At 45.7% G+C, this 21,937-nt stretch overlaps 1 protein-coding gene across 2 annotated transcripts in view; it reads right to left on the reverse strand.

Annotated features, from left to right (window-relative positions):
• LOC144497551 (vitellogenin-like) overlaps positions 1–21,937 on the reverse strand; it is a 107,526-nt gene that overhangs the window by 22,113 nt on the left and 63,476 nt on the right. The window contains exons 21-28 of one of the 2 annotated variants that reach the window (XM_078218970.1): positions 21,637–21,856; positions 18,638–18,831; positions 9,164–10,204; positions 9,004–9,060; positions 5,419–5,541; positions 3,971–4,183; positions 844–986; positions 611–749 (exon numbers count right to left, since the gene is read on the reverse strand). In XM_078218970.1, coding sequence (XP_078075096.1) covers positions 611–749; positions 844–986; positions 3,971–4,183; positions 5,419–5,541; positions 9,004–9,060; positions 9,164–10,204; positions 18,638–18,831; positions 21,637–21,856 — 2,130 coding nt within the window. The remainder of the gene's footprint in view (positions 1–610; positions 750–843; positions 987–3,970; positions 4,184–5,418; positions 5,542–9,003; positions 9,061–9,163; positions 10,205–18,637; positions 18,832–21,636; positions 21,857–21,937) is intronic. The other variant, XM_078218971.1, reaches the window with a different exon arrangement.

Below are 21,937 nucleotides of genomic sequence, written 5' to 3' on the forward strand. Positions count from 1 at the left end.
AATGCCCTCCATACCAGGCAACATCCCGGTAAACCTTTTCTGTACTCTTTCCAAAGCCTCCACATCCTTCTGTTAGTGTGGTAACCAGAATTAGGGTACAGAAAAGATTTACCAGGATGTTGCCTGGTGTGGAGGGCATTAGCTATGAGGAGAGGTTGGAGAAACTTGGTTTGTTGTCATTGGAACGATGAAGGTTGAGGGGCGACCTGATAGAAGTTTATAAAATTATGAGGGGTATAGATAGGGTGAACAGTTGGAAGCTTTTTCCCAGGGCAGAAATGACAATTACAAGGGGGCACAAGTTCAAGGTAAGGGGGGGAGAGGTTCAGTGGAGGTGTGCGGGGAAAGTTTTTTACAGAGGGTGGTGGGGGCCTGGAATGCACTGCCAGTGAGGTGGTTGAGGCAGACACGTTAGTGACACTTAAGACTTATCTGGATAGACACACGAACAGGCGGGGAATAGAGGGACTGGTTTAAATAGGTCAACGTGATCGGTGCAGGTTTGGTGGGCTGAAGGGTCTGTCCTTGCGCTGTTCTGTTCTTTGTTCTTTCTTTGCTCTTACTCACTGCCTGTCACGTGCAGAGGAAATGGAAGTGAAATGCGAAATACCTTTGGAGTTTTCACGACAATGTCAAGTGTTCGTTGAGATGTTGCAGCAGCAATCACTGAAATCTGATGGGCTCGGCTCTTCTGATGTCGCTCCGAGAATCCCAACATGAAGGCAATCTCTGCCAGCTGGTCAGCCAGGCTGCAGTGGAAGTGAGGGGAGTTAGTTTTCAGCATGTCACTCTGAAAGCACAGTAATACAGTGAAAGATGTCCGTAAATTAGAGAGGTCCCTACATTCCTGCAGTTTCTTTTAGGGACTGAGGTATCCTGTCCCATTGTGCTTTGACCAGTACTGCAGGATGATGCTGAAAGTGACCAGTCGTTGCCTTTGCTGCGATCTTGTAGTCTTGGCAATTTTTGCCCCATTTCAATAAGGCCTGAAATTTTAAATATTAATAAATGTTATTTCCATTCCTCCGAAAAAGCAAAACTATTCAAAGAAATATCTTTCAAAGAAATGTCTAAGGAAGTTTGGCATGTCAGCTGTGACTCTCAACAACTTTTACAGATGCACCATAGAAAGCATTCTTTCTGGTTGTATCACAGCTTGGTATGGCTCCTGCTCTGTCCAAGACTGCAAGAAACTACAAAAGGTCATGAATGTAGACCAGTCCATCACTCAAACCAGCCTCCCGTCCATTGACTCTGTCTACACTTCCCACTGCCTCGGCAAAGCAGCCAGCATAATTAAGGACCCCACGCATTCCGGACATTCTCTCTTCCACCTTCTCCTGTCGGGACAAAGATACAAAAATCTGAGGTCACATACCAACCGACTCAAGAACAGCTTCTTCCCTGCTGCTGTCAGACTTTTGAATGGGCCTACCTCACATTAAGTATCTTTCTCTACACCCTAGTTATGACTATAACACTATATTCTGTACCCTCTCTTTTCCTTCTCTATGAACGGTATGTTTTGCCTGTGTAGCGCGCAAGAACAATACTTTTCACTGCATACTAATACATGTGACAATAATAAATCAAATCAAGTCAAAGGATGTTTCCTCGAGTCAGAGAATCTAGAACTAGGGGTCACTGTTTAAAAATAAGGGGTCATTCATTTAAGACAGAGATGAGGAGAATTATTTTCTCTCTCGGCATTGTAAGCCTCTGAACTATCTTCCTCCAAAGGCAGTGGAAGCAGAATCATTGAATCTTTTCAAGATATTCTCATTTGATTTGATTTGATTTGATTTATTATTGTCACATGTATTAGTATACAGTGAAAAGTATTGTTTTTTTGTGCACTATACAGACAAAGCATACCATTCATAGAGAAGGAAACAGTAAGAAGTCTCACAACACCAGGTTAAAGTCCAACAGGTTTATCTAGTATCACTAGCTTTCGGAGCGCTGCTCCTTCACCAGGTGAGTGGGTGAGACTCACTTGATGAAGGAGCAGCACTCCGAAAGCTTGTGATACCAGATAAACCTGTTGGACTTTAAACTGGTGTTGTGAGACTTCTTATTGTGCCCACCCCTGTCCAACACCGGCATCTCCACATCATAGAGAAGGAAAGGAGAGGGTGCAGAATGTCGTGTTACAGTCAGAGCTAGGGTGTTGAGAAAGATCAACTTAAGCATCGTTAGAGCGTTTAAAAGATTTAGAATAGAGTTTTGGAAGCATAAAACAAGAGTAAGGGATAGAGTCATAAAGGTTTACAGCATGGAAACAGGCCATTCAGCCCAAGTTGCCCATGCTGCCCTTTTTTTAACCACTAAGCTAGCCCCAGTTGCCCGCGTTTGGCCCATATCCCCCTATCTATAGATAGAGTTAGAGGGTATGCTGGGCACAGCTTGCAAGAAGTCGCCTCACTCCAGTTCCATCTTGGTTTTTAAGATAGACACTTGATTAACAAGGTGGGTCAAAGGTTATTGGAGGGTTAGGCAGGAATGCGGGGTTGAGGTTACAATCAAGTCAGCTATGATCTATTGAATGGCGGAGCAGGCTCGAGGGGCCGAATGGCCTAACTCCTGCTCCTAGTTCATATGTTTACACACCACTTTGTATGGAAAATGTGCTTGCTGATTCCTATTCTAAATGAGCTGGCTCTGATATTAAGATTAGATTTTGATTTGATTTATTATTGTCACACGTATTAACATACAGTGAAAATTATTGTTTCTTGCGTGCTATACAGACAAAGCATACCATTCATAGAGAAGGAAACGAGAGAGAGCAGAATGCAGTGTTATTATTATTCTTATTCTTCATTCTCCCACTCGAGGAAATAATTTTCCCTTGTCTAGCCCAACAAATCCTTTTAACATGTTAAACCTCTTTAACCCCTTTGCATTCAAGAGGCAGCTGGATATAGCACTTGGGGCAAATGGGATCAAAGGTTATGGGGAGAAAGCAGGATTAGGCTATTGAGTTGGACGATCAGAGGAACATAGGAACATAAGAAATAGGAGCAGGAGTAGGCCATCTAGCCCCTCGAGCCTGCCCCGCCATTCAATAAGATCATGGCTGATCTGAAGTGGATCAGTTCCACTTACCCGCCTGATCCCTATAACCCCCTAATTCCCTTACCGATCAGGAATCCATCTATCCGTGACTTAAACATATTCAACGAGGTAGCCTCCACCACTTCAGTGGGCAGAGAATTCCAGAGATTCACCACCCTCTGAGAGAAGAAGTTCCTCCTCAACTCTGTCCTAAACTGACCCCCCTTTATTTTGAGGCTGTGCCCTCTAGTTCTAGTTTCCTTTCTAAGTGGAAAGAATCTCTCCATCTCTACCCTATCCAGCCCCTTCATTATCTTATAGGTCTCTATAAGATCCCCCCTCAGCCTTCTAAATTCCAACGAATACAAACCCAATCTGCTCAGTCTCTCCTCATAATCAACACCCCTCATCTCTGGTATCAACCTGGTGAACCTTCTCTGCACTCCCTCCAAGGCCAATATATCCTTCCGCAAATAAGGGGACCAATACTGCACACAGTATTCCAGCTGCGGCCTCACCAATGCCCTGTACAGATGCAGCAAGACATCTCTGCTTTTATATTCTATCCCCCTCGCAATATAGGCCAACATCCCATTTGCCTTCTTGATCACCTGTTGCACCTGCAGACTGGGTTTTTGCGTCTCATGCACAAGGACCCCCAGGTCCCTCTGCACAGCAGCATGTGATCAGTTATGATTGTGATGAATGGTGTAGCAGGCTCAAAGGGCCAAATGGCCTCCACCTGCTCCTGCCTTCTATGTTTCTTTGTTAATAGTTTTAACAACTGAAGATCCTGGAGTCATTGAGAATAAAAATGGATTGTGACTTAGTTAGTCGGCAGTCATTGGGTGCTTTACTGAAATATACTACAGACTTTTACAACACCGATGTGTTATTCGCTGTTGTATATTACCATTGCTCTGTGCACGTTGGGCATCTCAGCACCAATGCAAGCTCTCCAGCTGTCTTCTTCGTGAAGCTCATCCACATACATTTGTATTGCTCGCTTCTCCATGGAATTGTCCACATAGAGCTTTGCCTGGTACCCTTTGTCTTTGCTATCAATTGTGATGGCTCGGGTTAGCATCGAGAATATTGGTGACACAGAGTCTTCGAGGGACAAGGACTGGAGGTAGAAATATTAAACAGGAAGACGGGTCATTATTGAGAAATGTCAATGCAGAATTGTTCGTGCTAATGCAATGCTACTTTACTGTAATTGTAGCAACAATTTATATTGCGCCTTTAACATAGCTATAACACCCCAAGGTGTTCCATAGACAAAACGTAAACACTGGGTGCAAGATTTTCCAGTCATGTTCGCCCCAAGGCTGGAAAATCCCGCCCGAGGTTAACAGACCTTTGCATAGTCCGTGTCCTGCCCGATGCGATTCCCGTGGCGGGCGGGACGGGAACGGGAAAACTCTGCCCTGGGTCACATAAGGAGCTCTGATGAAAGGTCACGACCTGAAACATTGGAGGGGGGGTGGGGGGTGGGGGGGGGGGTGGGCAGGGGGGTGGGGGGGGGGGGGCAGGAGGTGGGGGGGGGGCATCTCAGTCCCGCCCACTGCAGAATTCCACCTGCACTCAACAGGGTTTTTGCTGCTCCGTCAGATTTCCCACCCAGCCCACGATGTCTCTCCTGCAACGGGCAGGTTCAGAAAATCCCATCGATTCACCCTGTTTCTCTCTCCACAGACGTTGCAGCACCTGCCAAGTATTTCTAAGATTTTCTGGTGGGATTCTCCGGCCCCACACACCACGGAATGTCTATTGATGGCTGGAGGCGGCACGCTGTTGGATCTTCTGGCCCCGCCAGAGTCAGTGGGATTTTCCGCTGAATCCACCCCCACCGCCGGGAAACCATTGTGGGAAAAACCCATCTGGTTCACTAATGTCCTTTAGGTAAGGAAATCTGCCGTCCTTACTTGGTCTGGCCTATGTGTGACTTTACATCCACAGCAATGTGGTTGCCTCTCAACTGCCCTCAGGCAATTAGGGATGGGCAATAAATGCTGGCCAGCCAGCGATGCCCATGTCCCTTGAAAGAGTAAAAGAAAAACCCATCTGAAGAGTGGCACAAATGGGCTGAAGGGCCTCTTTTCGTGCTGTAAAACTCCATGGGCACTATCTTACTGGCTGTTCATGCTACGCTCCAGCTGCAGCGAAGTCGGAGAATTTGGCTGCCAGCCAAATCTCCGTTCACTGCGGCAGGGTGGGAATGTCCGGGATGGGAAGATTCCGGCCTGTGACTCTCTGTCAGTACTGCGTTGAATGGTTAAATCCCCCAGAGGTCGTTGGCCAGCTCTCCACAAAATCTAACGTCGACCTTTTATTTTTAATCCTTTAGCCGTGATGTACCTGCTGTGATGAAGATGAGGATGAGGATGAAGATGAAGATGAAGATGAGCTCGAGAAACTCATTCTGGATCCCGAACTGGATTCAGACGATGACTCAAAGTTGAATCGACCTCTGTTTTGTGACTGAAATTGAAGATAAGCTTGTATTAACAAAATCTGGAAACTTCCCAAGACATACCTTTTCATTTCGCTGTCCAAGAAGTACAATTTAAGAAATTTCTGTCACGCAGGCAAATACAGCAACCTTTCTGCGCACAGGAAGGACCCACAAGTAGGAAAAGCGATGAATGATAAACTGAACTATTAAGGTGGTTCTGTTGCGGGATGAAGGTGTGTTGGTGGAACATTTTGCTTTAAATGGTCTTGGGATCTTTACATCCACTTCACCAAGCATTCCTCAATGTTTGATACCTTATCTCAGTGCCTCTGACTCTATAGGATTAGGGATGCTTTGCTGCAATTTTATAGGGCGTTGGTGAGGCCACACCTGGAGTATTGCATGCAGTTTTGGTGTCCTTATCTGAGGAAGGATGTCCTTGCTATAGAGGGAGTACAGAGAAGGTTTACCAGGCTGATTCCTGGGATGGCAGGTGTGTCATATGAGGAAAGACTAAGTCGGTTAGGATTATATTCACTGGAGTTTAGAAGAATGAGAGGTGATCTGATAGAAACTTATAAAACTCCAATAGGGTTAGACAGGGTAGATTCAGAAAGAATGTTCCCAATCGTGGGGGAGTTCAGAACTAGGAGTCACAGTCTGAGGATAAGGGGTAAACCTTTTAGAACTGAGGTGAGGAGAAATTTCTTCACCCAGAGGGTGGTGAATGTGTGGAATTCACTTCCACAGAATGTAGTTGAGGTCAAAACGTTGTCTGATTTCAAAAAAAAAGATATAGCTCTTGGAGCTAAAGGGAGGATCAGGATATTGAATTCGATGATCAGTCATGATCAAAATGAATAGCGGAGCAGGCTCAAAGGGCCGAATGGCCTATTCCTGTTTCTATGCTTCTATACGAATCCCTGGATGTTCAGCCTATGGCTAGCTGCCAGGAGACACCTAGTGACGGCTCCTGAGTCTCTCATCATTGCTTTGTCGATAGTACGGTGGAAAACTCATTTATATAGTTTTGGTTGACTGAAATTGATAGGTGATGTAGGATGTCTACGTTGGATCTATAAAAGTGAAATCAAATGAGACCAGTTCCACTGAGCGGGAGGATGGAGGCAGGTATTAGAGCAGATTGGTGCGGTCAAATATCTTAAAGACCGCAGAAGAGGTCAAGGTACCCATCCTTTCTGGTTGTAACACAGCTTGGAATGGCTCCTACTCTGTCTAAGACCGCAAGAAACTACAAAGGGTTGTGAACATAGCCCTATCCATCACGCAAACCAGCCTCCCATCCATTGACTCTGTCTACACTTCCCGCTGCCTCGGCAAAGCAGCCAGCATAATTAAGGATCCCATACAACCCAGATATACTCTCTTCCACCTTCTTCCATCAGGAAAAAGATACAAAAGTCTGAGATCACATAACAACCAACTCAAGAACTGCTTCTTCCCTGCTGCTATCAGACTTTTGAATAGACGTACCTCGCATTAAGTTGACCTTTCTCTACACCCTAGCTATGACTGTAACACTACATTCTGTACTCTCTCCTTTCCTTCTATATGAACAGTATGCTTTGTCTGTATAGTGTGCAAGAAACAATACTTTTCACTGTATACTAATACATGTGACAATAATAAATCAAATCAAAAATTCCTATACTCAACACCCTGACTGATGAAGGCCAGCATGCCATACGCCTTCTTGACCACCTTGTCCACTTGAGTTGCCACCTTCAGGGAACTGTGGATCTGCACACTTAGATCCCTCTGTATGTTAATATTTCTGAGGGCTCTACTATTTATTGTATACTTTCCTTCTGCAGTAGACCTTCCAAATCGCATCACCTCACATTTGCCCGGGTTAAATTCCATCTGCCATCTTTCGTCCCAGGTCTTCAGCGGATTTATATCCTGCTGTATCCTCTGACAATCCTCACTATCTGCTACTCTCCCAATTTTTGTATCATCTGCAAATTTACTAATCAGACCACCTACATTTTCCTCCAAATCATTTATATATATTACAAACAACAGAGGCCCCAGCACTGATCCTTGTGGAACACCGCTTGTCCCAGACCTCCAGTTAGAAAAGCACCCTTCCACTGCTACTCTCTGCTTTCTATGCCCAAGCCAGTTTTGTATCCATCTTATCCATCCCATATGACTTCACCTTCTGTATCAGCCTGCCATGAGGAACCTTATCGAAGGCTTTACTAAAGTCCATGTACACAACATCCACTGCCCTGCCCTGATCAATTTTTCATGTCACTTCCTCAAGTTTGTGCAATACAACCTCCCCTTGACAAAACCATGCTGCCTATCGCTAATAAGCCTATTCTCTTCCAAATGTGGGCACATCCTGTCCCTAAGAATCTTCTCCAATAATTTCCCCTTGAATTTAATAACTCACTGATTTGGTTTGATTGATTATTGCCACATGTATTAGTATACAGTGAAAAGTATTGCTTCTTGCGTGCTGTACAAAGCATACCATACATAGAGAAGGAAAGGAGAGGGTGCAGAATGTAGTGTTACAGTCATAGCTAGGGTGTAGAGAAAGATCAACTTCATATAGGGTAGGTTCATTCAAAGGTCTGATGGCAGCAGGGAGGACGCTGTTCTTGACTCAGTTGGTACTCAAGTTTTTAGGTGTCCAGATCACCAACAACCTGTCCTGGTCCCTCCATGCAGATACTATAGTTAAGAAAGCCCACCATCGCCTCTACTTTCTCAACAGACTAAGGAAATTTGGCTTGTCCACTACAACTCTCACCAACCTTTACAGAGGCATCATAGAAAACATTCTTTCTGGTTGTATCACAGCTTGCTATGGCTCCTGCTCTGCTCAAGACCGCAAGAAACTACAAAAGGTCATGAACGAAGCCCTGGCCATCACTCAAACCAGCCTCCCATCCATTGACTCTGTCTACACTTCCCGCTGCCTCGGCAAAGCAGCCAGCATAATTAAGGACCCCATGCACCCCGGGCATTCTCTCTTCCACCTTCTTCCATTGGGAAAAAGACACAAAAGTCTGAGGACACGTACCAACCGACTCAAGAACAGCTTATTTCCTGCTGCTATCAGATTTTTACCTCACATTAAATTGATCTTTCTCTGCACCCGAGCTATTACTGTAACACTACATTCTGCACTCTCTTCTTTCCTTCCGTATGAATGGTATGCTTTGTCTGTTCAGCGTGTAAGAAACAATACATTTCACTGTATACAAATAGTTGTGACAATAAGAAATCCAATCGAAAAACTCAACCTCAGACTTTTGTACCTTTTTCCCGATGGAAGACTGATTCAGAGGGAAGCTACCAGACAGACAAGCATAAAAAAAAGTTGGCAAGTGTCGAATTATTATCTTCAAACAGGGATAACAGTGCAACACATTAAATGCTGCCCCATGTTAAAAACCACATATGATACACATGCAATTGTTGAGCCAATATGGCCCTCAAATCTTCCATACCAGGCTAATTTCAGATGGCTTGAAGCGAAACTGGAAGATGTTTGCATTGGCTCCTTCCTATAATAACACACACAAAAAAGTATTGTTTAAAATACTTTGTTACAACCAATGTATTGTGGTTAAAGGAGGGCGCGGTTGAAATGGCACTGGGAGATTCTACCTTTTCTGCTGATCTTGAGTTGAAGATCCAAGTGCTGCGGTCTGTCTCATGGTTGTGTATGGTGGTTGAGCGTGATTTGGCATGCTTGTAGATACATTTACCATTTTTACATTTTCTGGTGCTGCTGTGATGCTTTGTGGATGGCCTTGTATTTACGGCCCTGTGGTTCCAAAACATGGAACTACTGGAAGTGTCAGCCATTGATGAAGAGCTAGACTGCTGTTGTCTAGAGTGTTTGCTGCGTCGACGTTTGGACTGCTCCGATGATGAGCGGCCAGAGCTTGACTCACTCGAAGATGATGCGCTTGATGACGCATGCTCAGCCCTTTCACCATACTTGGCATGCAACTGGGCTGAGGATGAATCGGACCTGGACCGGCTAATGGAGGCAGTTGAAGACAAGGAGGTGTTTCTGATTGAGTGCCGGGCGGCAGGTTTGCCGAGCTGTCTGCCCCTACAGTTGCCACCCTCACACTTTTCGGTGCTGATGGAGTGATGTGGAGACTTAGTGATTCCTTTCCTGCGCACCGACTGGGCTGAAGATGAACTGCTGAAGAACTGACTGTTACTCGATTTCCTTGTTGATCCCTCATGAAGAATTGCACCAATGTCTTTCCTTGACTGTGATGGTGACTGATGAATCTTTGGTCTTAATCTTCTATTCTGAGGATATGAACCATATTCTTCTCTTGACTGAGCTGATGATGAACTAGAGGAGGTCGAATGATGAGTCATTGGCTTTGATGATCCACGCTGAGGATGCCTATATTGCTTGTCCTTTGACTGAGTTGAAGATAATATTCTTGAGGACATAGGTTGCTCGTGCTTGTTGCGTTCATCCTGCCTATTGCGTTTATCAGACCTGTGTTGAGTCCGGTGCCCAGCGTCTCTGGTCTCTGGTATGGGTGAACCTCTGCGCTTGTTCTTCATGTGTTCTCTCTTATTTTCGTTTGACTCTCTGGTGACACTTGTTGACCTCCTGCCCAATGCCTGGGAACTTGGTGCCATGCCGCTCATGGTATATTTGTGTTCTGGCTTTTCCTGTTGACAAAGTACCTCATTTGTCAAAAGTATTTCTGGTACAAAAATTTAAAAAAACATCCCCAGTGACAAAAACAAAAAATCTCTTTGTGACTTCATAAACATGAACTTATCCAGGACTCTGCTGCGCATATCCTAACTCACACCAAGTTCCGATGAAGGATTATCCAGACTCAAAATATTGGCTCTATTCTCTCTCCACAGATGTTGTTGGACCTCCTGAGATTTTCCAGCATTTTCTGTTTCTGTTTCAGATTCCAGCATCCGCAGTATTTTGCCTTTATCATACCAAGAATGGGGAGGCGATGGCCGAGTGGTATTATCGCTAGACTATTAATCCAGAAACTCAGTTAATGCTCTGGGACCCGGGTTCGAATCCCGCCACGGCAGATCGTAGAATTTGAATTCAATAAAAAATATCTGGAATTAAGAGTCTATTGATGACCATGAAACCATTGTCTATTGTTGTAAAAACCCATCTGGTTCACTAATGTTCTCGAGGGAAGGAAATCTGCCGTCCTTACCTGGTCTGGCCTACATGTGACTCCATAGCCACAGCAATGTGGTTGACTCTCAACTGCCCTCCAAGGGCAACTAGGGATGGGCAATAAATGCTATGATGTGGAGATGCCGGCGTTGGACTGGGGTAAACACAGTAAGAAGTTTAACAACACCAGGTTAAAGTCCAACAGGTTTATTTGGTAGCAAAAGCCACACAAGCTTTCGGAGCTGCAAGCCCCTTCTTCAGGTGAGTGGGAATTCTGTTCACAAACAGAGCATATAAAGACACAAACTCAATTTACATGAATAATGGTTGGAATGCGAATACTTACAACTAATGGCAGATGGAGTTCAATCCTGATAAATGCGAAGTGATGCATTTTGGTGGGAATAATGTAGGGAGGAGCTACACGATAAATGGAAGAACCATAAAGGGTGTAGAGACGCAGAGGGACCTGGGTGTGCAAGTCCACAGATCTTTGAAGGTGACGTCACAGGTGGAGAAGGTGGTGAAGAAGGCATATGGCATGCTTGCCTTTATAGGACGGGGCATAGAGTATAAAAGTTGGGGTCTGATGTTGCAGATGTATAGAACGTTGGTTCGGCCGCATTTGGAATACTGCGTCCAGTTCTGGTCGCCACACTACCAGAAGGACGTGGAGGCTTTGGAGAGAGTACAGAGGAGGTTTACCAGGATGTTGCCTGGAATGGAGGGGCTTAGTTATGAGGAGAGATTGGGGAAACTGGGGTTGTTCTCCTTGGAAAGACGGAGGATGAGGGGAGACTTAATAGAGGTGTATAAAATTATGAAAGGCATAGATAGGGTGAACGGTGGGAAGCTTTTCCCCGGGTCGGTGGTGACGTTCACGAGGGGTCATAGGTTCAAGGTGAAGGGGGGGAGGTTTAACACAGATATCAGAAGGACATATTTCACACAGAGGGTCGTGGGGGCCTGGAATGGGTTGCCGGGCAAGGTGGTGGAGGCGGACACACTGGGAACGTTTAAGACTTATCTCGACAGCTATATGAACGGAGTGGGAATGGAGGGATACAAAAGAGTGGTCTAGTTTGGACCAGGGAGCGGCGCGGGTTAATTGTTCTTTGTTTCTCGTTTCAAGGCTTCATTCTATGATCATCTTGCTGGTGCCAGTACAGAGCGAGACTGCGGATAGTTGGGAACCTGTCTCGGGGGCAGGGAATTCATATGGTGTTCGTGGAAGTGGAAATGAATAGGGTTGGGAAGCATTTTCCGATCAGGGCCAGTGTGATCTCCTGGACTCGTTTCGATCGCCTCAGGGGGTCGGAGAGGAATTTCCCAGATTTTTTTCCCCATATTGGCCCTGGGGTTTTCACTCTGGGTTTTCGCCTCTCCCTGGAGATCACATGGTCTGGAATGGGGGGGTAGGGGTGAGTTAATAGGTTGTGATGAACAAAGCATCATAGCTGTGAGGGACAGCTCGGTGGATAGGATATTAGTATGTAGATAGGCTGGAAAATTGGGCGGGGATCCTGGATTCAGGATTCAATCCTGGACTGGGGAGCGGCGCGGGCTTGGAGGGCCGAAGGGCCTGTTCCTGTGCTGTATTGTTCTTTGTTCTTAATCAAGTCTTTAAGAAACAAAACAATGTGAGTGGAGAGAGCATCAAGACAGGCTAAAAAGATGTGTATTGTCTCCAGACAAGACAGCCAGTGAAACTCTGTGGGGGTTACAAATAGTGCGCCATGAACCCAATATCCCGGTTGAAGCCATCCTCGTGTGTGCGGAACTTGCCTATCAGTTTCTGCTCAGCGACTCTGCGCCGTCGTGTGTCGCAAAGGCTGCCTTGGAGAACGCTTACCCGAATATCAGAGGCCGAATGCCCGGCCACGGGTAAGCGTTCTCCAAGGCAGCCTTCGCGACACACGACGGCGCAGAGTCGCTGAGCAGAAACTGATAGCCAAGTTCCGCACACACGAGGACGGCCTCAACTGGGATATTGGGTTCATGGCACACTATTTGTAACCCTCACAGAGTTTCACTGGCTGTCTTGTCTGGAGACAATACACATCTTTTTAGCCTGTCTTGATGCTCTCTCCACTCACATTGTTTTGTTTCTTAAAGACTTGATTAGTTGTAAGTATTCGCATTCCAACCATTATTCATGTAAATTGAGTTTGTGTCTTTATATGCTCTGTTTGTGAACAGAATTCCCACTCACCTGAAGAAGGGGCTTGCAGCTCCGAAAGCTTGTGTGGCTTTTGTTACCAAATAAACCTGTTGGACTTTAACCTGGTGTTGTTAAACTTCTTACAATAAATGCTAGCCAGCCAGCGATACCCATGTCCCATAAATGAATAAAAAAAATGTTCTGTTCAGCCACCATTTGAAACAAAAAAGATCCTAAATGGTATTGATAGGGTGGATGTGGAGAGGATGTTTCCTCTTGTGGAAGAATCTAAACACAGTAAGAAGTCTCACAACACCAGGTTAAAGTCCAACAGGTTTATTTGGTAGCAAATACCATAAGCTTTCGGAGCACTGCTCCTTCGTCAGATGGAGTGGAAATGTGCTCTCAAACAGTGCACAGAGACACAAAAAAATCAAGTTACATAGAACATAGAACATAGAACATAGAACATTACAGTGCAGAACAGGCCCTTCGGCCCACGATGTTGCACCGACCAGTTAAAAAAAAAACTGTGACCCTCCAACCTAAACCAATTTCTTTTCGTCCATGAACCTATCTACGGATCTCTTAAACGCCCCCAAACTAGGCGCATTTACTACTGATGCTGGCAGGGCATTCCAATCCCTCACCACCCTCTGGGTAAAGAACCTACCCCTGACATCGGTTCTATAACTACAGAATAGTTACAGAATACTAATTAGAATGCGAATCCCTACAGCCAGCCAGGTCTTAAAGGTACAGACAATGTGGGTAGAGGGAGCATTAAACACAGGTTAAAGAGATGTGTATTGTCTCCAGGCAGAACAGCTAGTGAGATTCTGCAAGTCCAGGGGGCAAGCTGTGGGGGTTACTGATAATGTGACATAAATCCAACATCCCGGTTTAGGCCGTCCTCATGTGTGCGGAACTTGGCTATCAGTTTCTGCTAAAGAATTAAAGAATCTAAAGAATAAAGAATCTAAAACCAGGGGTAACTGTTTAAAAATGAGGGACTGCTCAGTTAAACTAGAGGTGAGGCGAAATCGTTTCTGTCAGAGGGTCGCGAGTCTTTGGGATTCACTTCCTGAAAAGGTGGGGGAAGCAGAGCCTTTGAATATTTTTAAGGCAGAGGTGGATAGATTTTCGGTAAGCAAGGGGGAGTGATAGGTTATCGAGGGTGAGTGGGACCCAGATTTGAGGTTACTATCAGATCAGCCATGATCTTACTAAATGGCAGAGCAGGCACGAGGGGCTGAATGGCCTACTCCTATGTTTGTATATATTTCTCTCTCCACAGATGCTCAATAACCTGTTCAGTACTTCTAGTGTTCCTGTTTATGTTTTTGCCTTAACAAGTATTAACTAATTCCCAATCGAAACTGCAGTGGATCAAGTATTTCTGGTCTTAGGTGCTGACACTTACTGGTAGACAGATCCACCTGAGGGAGAGCTAACCAGTGAAACTTTGTCTTGAGGATTCCGTCCGGACAATTTGAATGGACACAGAATGCTGAGCTTCGACCTGGGCAGAAGGCAGTAGCATTGTGCTAATATTACAGGCCTGGGAACACAAGTGGCGGCACAGTGGCACAATGGATAGCACTGCTGCCTCACAGCGCCAGGGACCCGGGTTCAATTCCAGCCTCGTTAGGTGCATTGGCCGTGCTGAATTCTCCCTCAGTGTACACAAGCGCCAGAGTGTGACGACTAGGGGATTTTCACAGTAACTTCATTGCAGTGTTAATGTAAGCCGACTTGTGACACTAATAAATAAACATTAAACTCTTGAATGTGAGGTCAACTTGAATAACCTGCAGCACGTTGTTTGGGTTTAAACAAAGAGAATTTGCTCACACATTCACCCCCCAAAAGTCTAATGGTACAGCACACACACATTCACTCTCAATAAAAAGACAGTTGATGAAAAAAGTGCACTTTTACTGATCGTAACCCAAAGAAGATTCATTTGTTTGGTTTGAATTGGGATGAGCATGCATTGCAGGCCAGGTGAGGAAGGCATTTTCACTCCTGAAGAATGGTGTAGGTGGGTGCGATAGCTGGAGTGATAAATCAGGAGTATTGCAGGTTGCCCTTGAAGAGATGGATGTTCAGCAGGTCACAATGTTAGTTACTTGCAGCCTTCTTACCAGGGGATCGGGTTTCTGGTACTGTTGGGCTTGAAAGGAAATAGGTTTGGAGACCTTACAGTGTCTCTGCCTCCAATTTTAAGACATCGATGCCTTGTGTTCTTGTGTATAGACCCGGGTTCAATTCCGCCCTCGGGTCACTGTCTGTGTGGAGTTTGCACGTTCTCCCGTGTCTTCATGGGTTTCCTCTCCAGTGCTCCACCGCCAGGAAACATGCGGCTGGGAGGCCAGAGAATCTCACTCAATATCCACAAACCCAATATCTAATTAAAGGGAACAGCAGAAACCAATCAACCACAAAGCGGTGTTAATGGCCACCATTCCTCTTCCATTGTGTAGAAATGGCTTCGAGCTTCAAATCATTCTGAGTGGGCAATAGAAGTATTGATCATGTGGTCACCTGACCGAAGCTGCTTTCAGATAACGAATCTCATTATAGAACAAAGAACAAAGAAAATTACAGCATCGGAACAGGCCTTTTGGCCCTCCAAGCCTGCACCGACCATGCTGCCTGTGTGAACTAAAACCCCCTACCCTTCCAGGGATCATATCCCTCTATTCCCATCCTATTCATGTATTTGTCAAGACATCCCTTAAAAGTCACTGTTGTATCTGCTTCCACTACCTCCCCCGGCAATGAGTTCCAGGCCAAGAACCAGGGAGAACTCAGGTAGTTTGAAATTCACATCACAAAAAACAGGCAGCAGCAAAGACAGCAATATCTATACACAAGAACACAAGGCCTTGATGGCTTAAAATTGGAGGCAGAGACACTGTAAGGTCTCCAAACCTATTTCCTTTCAAGCCCAACAGTACCAGAAACCCGATCCCCCGGTAAGAAGGTTACAAGTAACTAACATTGTGACCTGCTGAACATCCGTCTCTTCAAGGGCAACCTGCAATAATCCTGATTTATCACTCCAGCTATCGCACCCACCTACACCATTCTTCAGGAGTGAAAATGCCTCCCTCACCTGGCCTGCAATGCATGCTCATCCCAATTCAAACCAAACAAATGAATCTTCTTTGGGTTACGACCAGTAAAAGTGCACTTTTTTCATCAACTGTCTTTTTATTGAGAGTGAATGTGTGTGTGGTGTACCATTAGACTTTTTGGGGTGAATGTGTGAATAAATAATCCTCTTTGTTTAAATCCACAAAACGTGCTGCAGGTTATTCAAATTGACCTCACATTCAAGAGTTTAATGTTTATTTATTAGTGTCACAAGTCGGCTTACATTAACACTGCAATGAAGTTACTGTGAAAATCCCCTAGTCATCACATTCTGGCACTTGTGTACACTGAGGGAGAATTCAGCATGGCCAATGCACCTAACGAGCACATCCTTCGGACTGTGGGAGGAAACCGGAGCATCTGGAGGAAACCCATGCAGACATGGGGAGAATGTACAGACTCCACACAGACAGTGTCCTGAGGCTGGAATCGAACCCGGGTCCCTGGCACTGTGAGGTAGCAATGCTAACCACTGTGACACCGTGTTGCCCAAGGTTAAGAAACATACACATCTTTGGACTGTGGGAGGAAACTGGAGCATCCAGAGGAAACCCACGCAGCCACGGGTAGAAGGTGCAGACTCCGCACAGATAGTGACCCAGGCTGGGAATTGAACCTGGGCCCCTGTGAGGCAGCAGTGCTAACCACTGTGCCACCGTGCCGCTCCAAATTAAGAAACATACACATCTTCCCTTCCATAAACTCACTGACTAAGGACCGTAAGGGAAAGAAATTGGGGTTTCAGTTCCCTCTCATCCCTGTTCGTAACACCTGATTACTTGTAACTAAAGGCAGCTTATAGCCAAGGGGCTTGAATTATCGTCCAGCTTTCTTGATCAGAACAATGGATTAAATTTCAATTGGAATATTTTTATTTCCTCACAATGCAATGAGTTACCAATATGTCTGAAGTCCATTGTCCAATTCACATTTAAATTGGGTAACAAATGCTTAAAAGTGGAAAGGTTTGGTCTGGTGTTAAAAAGAAAAACTATTTAATGTCATTGCTTCAGCAATATAACAACCCTTTACTGTTGTTATGTATCACTGTGATCACGTAGAACAGCTGCCTGCCTGTTGGTAAATTAATATCAACAGTGTGAATTTATACCTGTTACCAAACGGCGAAGGCCACCAAGGTTCTAAATGCTTTGTGCATGATTCAGCTGGTTGCGACACATAGCTGCAACACACAGGATTGGGGAATCCCAGTTTGCATCACCATCCTACGCTGTGCTAGTTGGGGGTTCAGTAAAACACTGTAACTAGTTCAGGATGCAACTTGATTCATAGAATCATAGAAATCCTACACTGCAGAGAGAAGGTTTTTGGCCCATCGAGTCTGCACCGACAACAATCCCACCAAGGATTATCCCCACAACCCCACACATTTACCCCTCTAATCCCTCTAACCTACACATCCCGGGACACTAAGGGGTAAATTTAGCATGGCCAATCAACCTAACCTGCACATCTTTGGACTGTGGGAGGAAACCGGAGCAAACCCACGCAGACACAAGGAGAACGTGCAAACTCCACACAGACAGTGACCTAAGCCGGGAATCGGAGCTGTGAGGCAGTAGTGCTAACCACTGTGCCACCGTGCCGCCCTCAATTCATGGAGAGAAAACCTCTCAGGATTGCCATACTGTTCAATGATTCCTGCCATATTGTATGGGCCTCAGGATAGAATCAAGCTCAGTGTTAGTCCTTCTCTTTGGAAGTTTGTGTGGGGGGCTTCACATAACCACCAGATCATCACAAGATAGAAACATAGACACTAGAAGCAGGAGGAGGCCATTCGGTCCTTTGAGCCTGCTCCGCCATTCATTATGATCATGGCTGATCATCAAATTCAATATCCTTATCCCCCCTCCCCCCCCATATCCCTTGATCCCTTTAGCCCCAAGATAGGTCCACGTGTTTAGCTTATGAGGTGATGGAGGGCAATGCTACCTCTGCAAGACATTAATACTTCCTACAGAGTTGAGAAGGGAGTGGGGAAGCAAGACAAACAGCATCTCATAACCACTGTGGCACGGTGGCACAGTGGTTAGCACTGCTGCCTCAAATTCTGACCTTGGGTCACTGCCTGTGTGGAATTTGCACATTCTCCCCATGTCTGCATGGGTTTCTTCCAGGTGCTCCAGCTTCCTCCCACACTCCAAAGATGTGAGGGTTAGGTGGAATGGCCATGCTAAGTGTCAGGTGGATTAGCAGGATAAATACATGGAGTTACGGGGATAGGGCCTGGATGGAATTGCTGTCGATTCAGGCTCGATGGGCTGAATGGCCTCCTTCTGCACTATAGGGATTCTAAGATTCTATGAAAGACAGTAATTCCTATGAAGCAGCACTGCCTCAGTACTGCACTGGAGCATCTTGTTTAACCATGGATTCAAGTCTTGGGCATTAATTTTGATTCGAGACAAGAGTTCCAAATGAGTTATATTGGCTCACTGTCCCTTCTCCGAATTTCAATTGCAATGAAGTTAAGATTACACCTTTGGAGTGAGAATTAATCAATCACCTTCATTGACAAGAGTGCAACAATAGGGCAATAATCTTCATGTGCAGAAGGAGAGAGGAGGGGGCTTTGCCCCCAATATAGAAGAATATTTACCTGATGCTGACCATGTCTAGAATAAGTTTTCTTCATTCTCAGAAGGGTTAATTTGCCTTCGTGAGATGTGTCTGAGAAATCCGTGTCCGTCACATTACTCTTCCTCACCAAGTGACGAACTCTTGCACTGATTTGCTCCCCTCCGTGCAACTGCAATTCGATTTGTGACTTCTTGATTGCAACTGGTGTGGGAACTGCAAATATATTAAAAGCATCTCAGTTATGGTGCTAAATTTGTACACCCTTATCTGATCGTAAAAAGAACTGAACTTTCATGCCCAGCATTTCTGCAAAGGGAAGTATCATGTTGGGGAAGGTGCCTCCAATAGGCACAGGGGACCAGAAAGAATGTGTCCCTCCTGCTTGTTACCTGCTAGATGCATGAAAGCTGTTACACTCGTCGCCTTCCTTCTGCCTTCCCCCGCTGACTGAATAATTGCAGCAGAGACAGAATGAGGCTCAAGGCGACAGTTAATTACCCACCTAAGGGCCTCAATAGGCCTCAGGGTGGCTGGCTGCCTGATGTCTTACTTGCCCTTGTAATAGGGGGAGGGGGGGCGGACATCTCAGGGGTAAGCGGGAAGGTAGCAGGCTCAACCCACTTTATTTTTTGTGACCCCCATTGTGAGAGTGGGGTGGGGAGAGGGGGGGAGTTGGGGTGGGGGGGGGGGGGGGGCGCCCTGGTGGTGGTGGTGGTGTTTGGGGTGGGGGGAGGGTGATGGTAGCTGAGGGTAAAATTCACTCCATTAAAAAAAAATTGTCAACTCTTCAACCCAGTAAGATTGGAAGTTCCCCAGATGGGCAAAAGTTTAAATTCAGAATTTTTACTTCTAGTGTGTGAATGTTAAGCTCATTCTCCATTGTGGAATGCTTATTGGGCTTTCCCTGATGCACTAGTGTGTCTGTCCAGTGAGAAGATAAGCTGCATCGACTGGAAAATCCCAGGAACTATTTTCAGTCTCTGTTGGGATGGAGATAACCATAGGGTAATGGGGTGGGAATTAATTATAGGTCCAGCCCCTTGATTCTAATTTTTTTAATTGATTCGTGGGACATGGGCGTCGTTGGCTGGCCAGCATTTATTGCCCATCCCTCGTTGCCCGAGGGCAGTTAAGAGTCAACCAGATTGCTGTGGATCTGGAGTCACATGTAGGCCAGACCAGGTAAGGAGGGCAGATTTCCTTCCCTAAAGGACATTAGTGACCCAGATGGGTTTTTCCGACAATCAACAATGGGGGTTTCATGGTCATCAGTAGATTCTTAATTCCAGAAATTTTTTATTGAATTCAAATTCCACCATCTGCCGTGGCGGGATTCGAACCCGGGGCCCCAGAACATCAGTTGAGTTTCTGGATTAATATTCCAGTGATAGTACCACTAGGCCATCGCCTCCCCCAACTTAATGCCACTTGTGTTGGAAAGGGCCCATTTTAAGTGACATGAGAATGCTTTAGAAAAAGGGTGTAATGTGACGTACAAATTGGCCAGGGTAGACGGAGAGCTGGAACCCAGGATAGGTTAGGAAATGTTTTTGATCTTGAAATGTCATTGCTGTGCGATAGATTTGTATCAGAGATGCTGCTTTATAAAGGTATCACATCAAACATTCTCAATGCTGCTGACCCTGTTTCTGATTGAGGGAAGGGTTCAGATGTACACAGCTCCCAAAGGCCCCTGTGAAAATCTCAGGAGGTTAGAAGGCGAGATCCTCGTGAGCTTCTTAATTAACCACTCAACGCTGCGGGCAACATCACTTTCCCACCATCCGAATGCTCCGAATGCCAGCTCCATCCCCCAGCCGGCAGGTTCGGGGATGGAGTTGGCAGACTGGCGTGGAGGCTTTGGCCTCCCACTGTACTAGCAATCCAGAGACTCGGGGCAGTGCTCTGGGGAGCCGGGTTCGATTCCCACGACAGCAGATGGTGAAATGTGCATTCAACAAAAATATTGGAATTAAGAATCTACTGTTGACCATGAAACCATTGTTCATTGTCGGAAAAGCCCATCTGGTTTGCTAATGTCCTTTCGAGAAGGAAATCTGCCGTCCTTACTTGGTCTGGCCTACATGTGATTCCAGAGCCACAGCAATGTGGTTGACACTCAAATACCCTCTGAAATAGAAGGCAATTAAGGATAGGCAATAAATGCTGGCTCAGCCACATCTCATAAAAATTAATAAATAAAAAAAATTATTCGATCGCCTGAATTCATGCAAATCTGATTTTGTGCACAAAAATCTGTCCTCAAATGTCCGTGCTCATTCAACGGGGGCGATATTACTGTTGCGCTGGTAAGATTGCGAGAGAGCTGGGGAATCAGGTTCGCGCCTGACTTCTCGTGATCATACCAGCACCAGATATCCAGCCTGATCGGCCTTGCACCCATTTCCGGTGTGAGGCTGAATAAATTAATTAAATTGAATTGAAATATAATTTAAATGGAATTAGCGAGCCCATTACGGTATAGTTCCGGGCCGGACTTGGGGAGAGGTGGGGGGAGGGGGCAATGTTCTGGAAAGGGAGGGTCGCTAAGGCCACAAGGCCCCAAAGTAGCGGGGGCAGGGGGGTGGTGGTGGGGGGAGGGCGATGGGTTTAGGCCATGGAGGTCGGCTTGCCAGAGCAGCAGAGGCAGTGACAGGTCTCTGCTGCTCTCAGAACAGAGACCTGTGCATGCGCAATTGCGCCCTCTTCTTCTATCAGCCGGCTTTTGAGCGAGTTAGGCCCCGCCCACTCAGATTGAGGGCTTTCTTTTGCACAGCGTGCATAAGATTTGGCTACTGGTCGTGCTGAAAAAACAAATTGGAAACTCTCCCATTTTCTGCCCGTTCATGAAGTTTCTTTGGTAAGATCGCCCCAAAGTATTTTGTTACGAAGCATAGGAGGGAGGAGATTCACTGCTAAAACTTCCCTTGACTTATTTGCCTTGAAGGTTTTGGGATGACCTGAAAAGGTGAAAGAGCCTTTTAAATGCGAGTTATTTTCTTTTGTCATTGCCTTTACCTGGTTTGATTGTGACTTCAATTGATTTATCTCCAACCATTTTGTACAGTGGGGAGTCACTGGCAAAGACGGCGCTTTCCACACTGGCCATGTAACAAATTTCAACTCCGAATGTGTTGGAGCTTGCACAAGCCTGCTGGACCTTTACGCTTGGTACATCTGGCGCCTCTTCAGCAGAACACACAGATCCCCGCGGTAGAGCAAGAGGTAACACTTTCTCCTGTAACACAACCATCATTTAAAACGGTAACAGACCACAGTCAGACCAAGGAGAAAGCTACTAAGGGGTTATTTTTTTATT

This window comes from Mustelus asterias, chromosome 8, assembly GCF_964213995.1.
Source record: "Mustelus asterias chromosome 8, sMusAst1.hap1.1, whole genome shotgun sequence".
NCBI classification, from domain to species: Eukaryota; Metazoa; Chordata; class Chondrichthyes; order Carcharhiniformes; family Triakidae; genus Mustelus; species Mustelus asterias.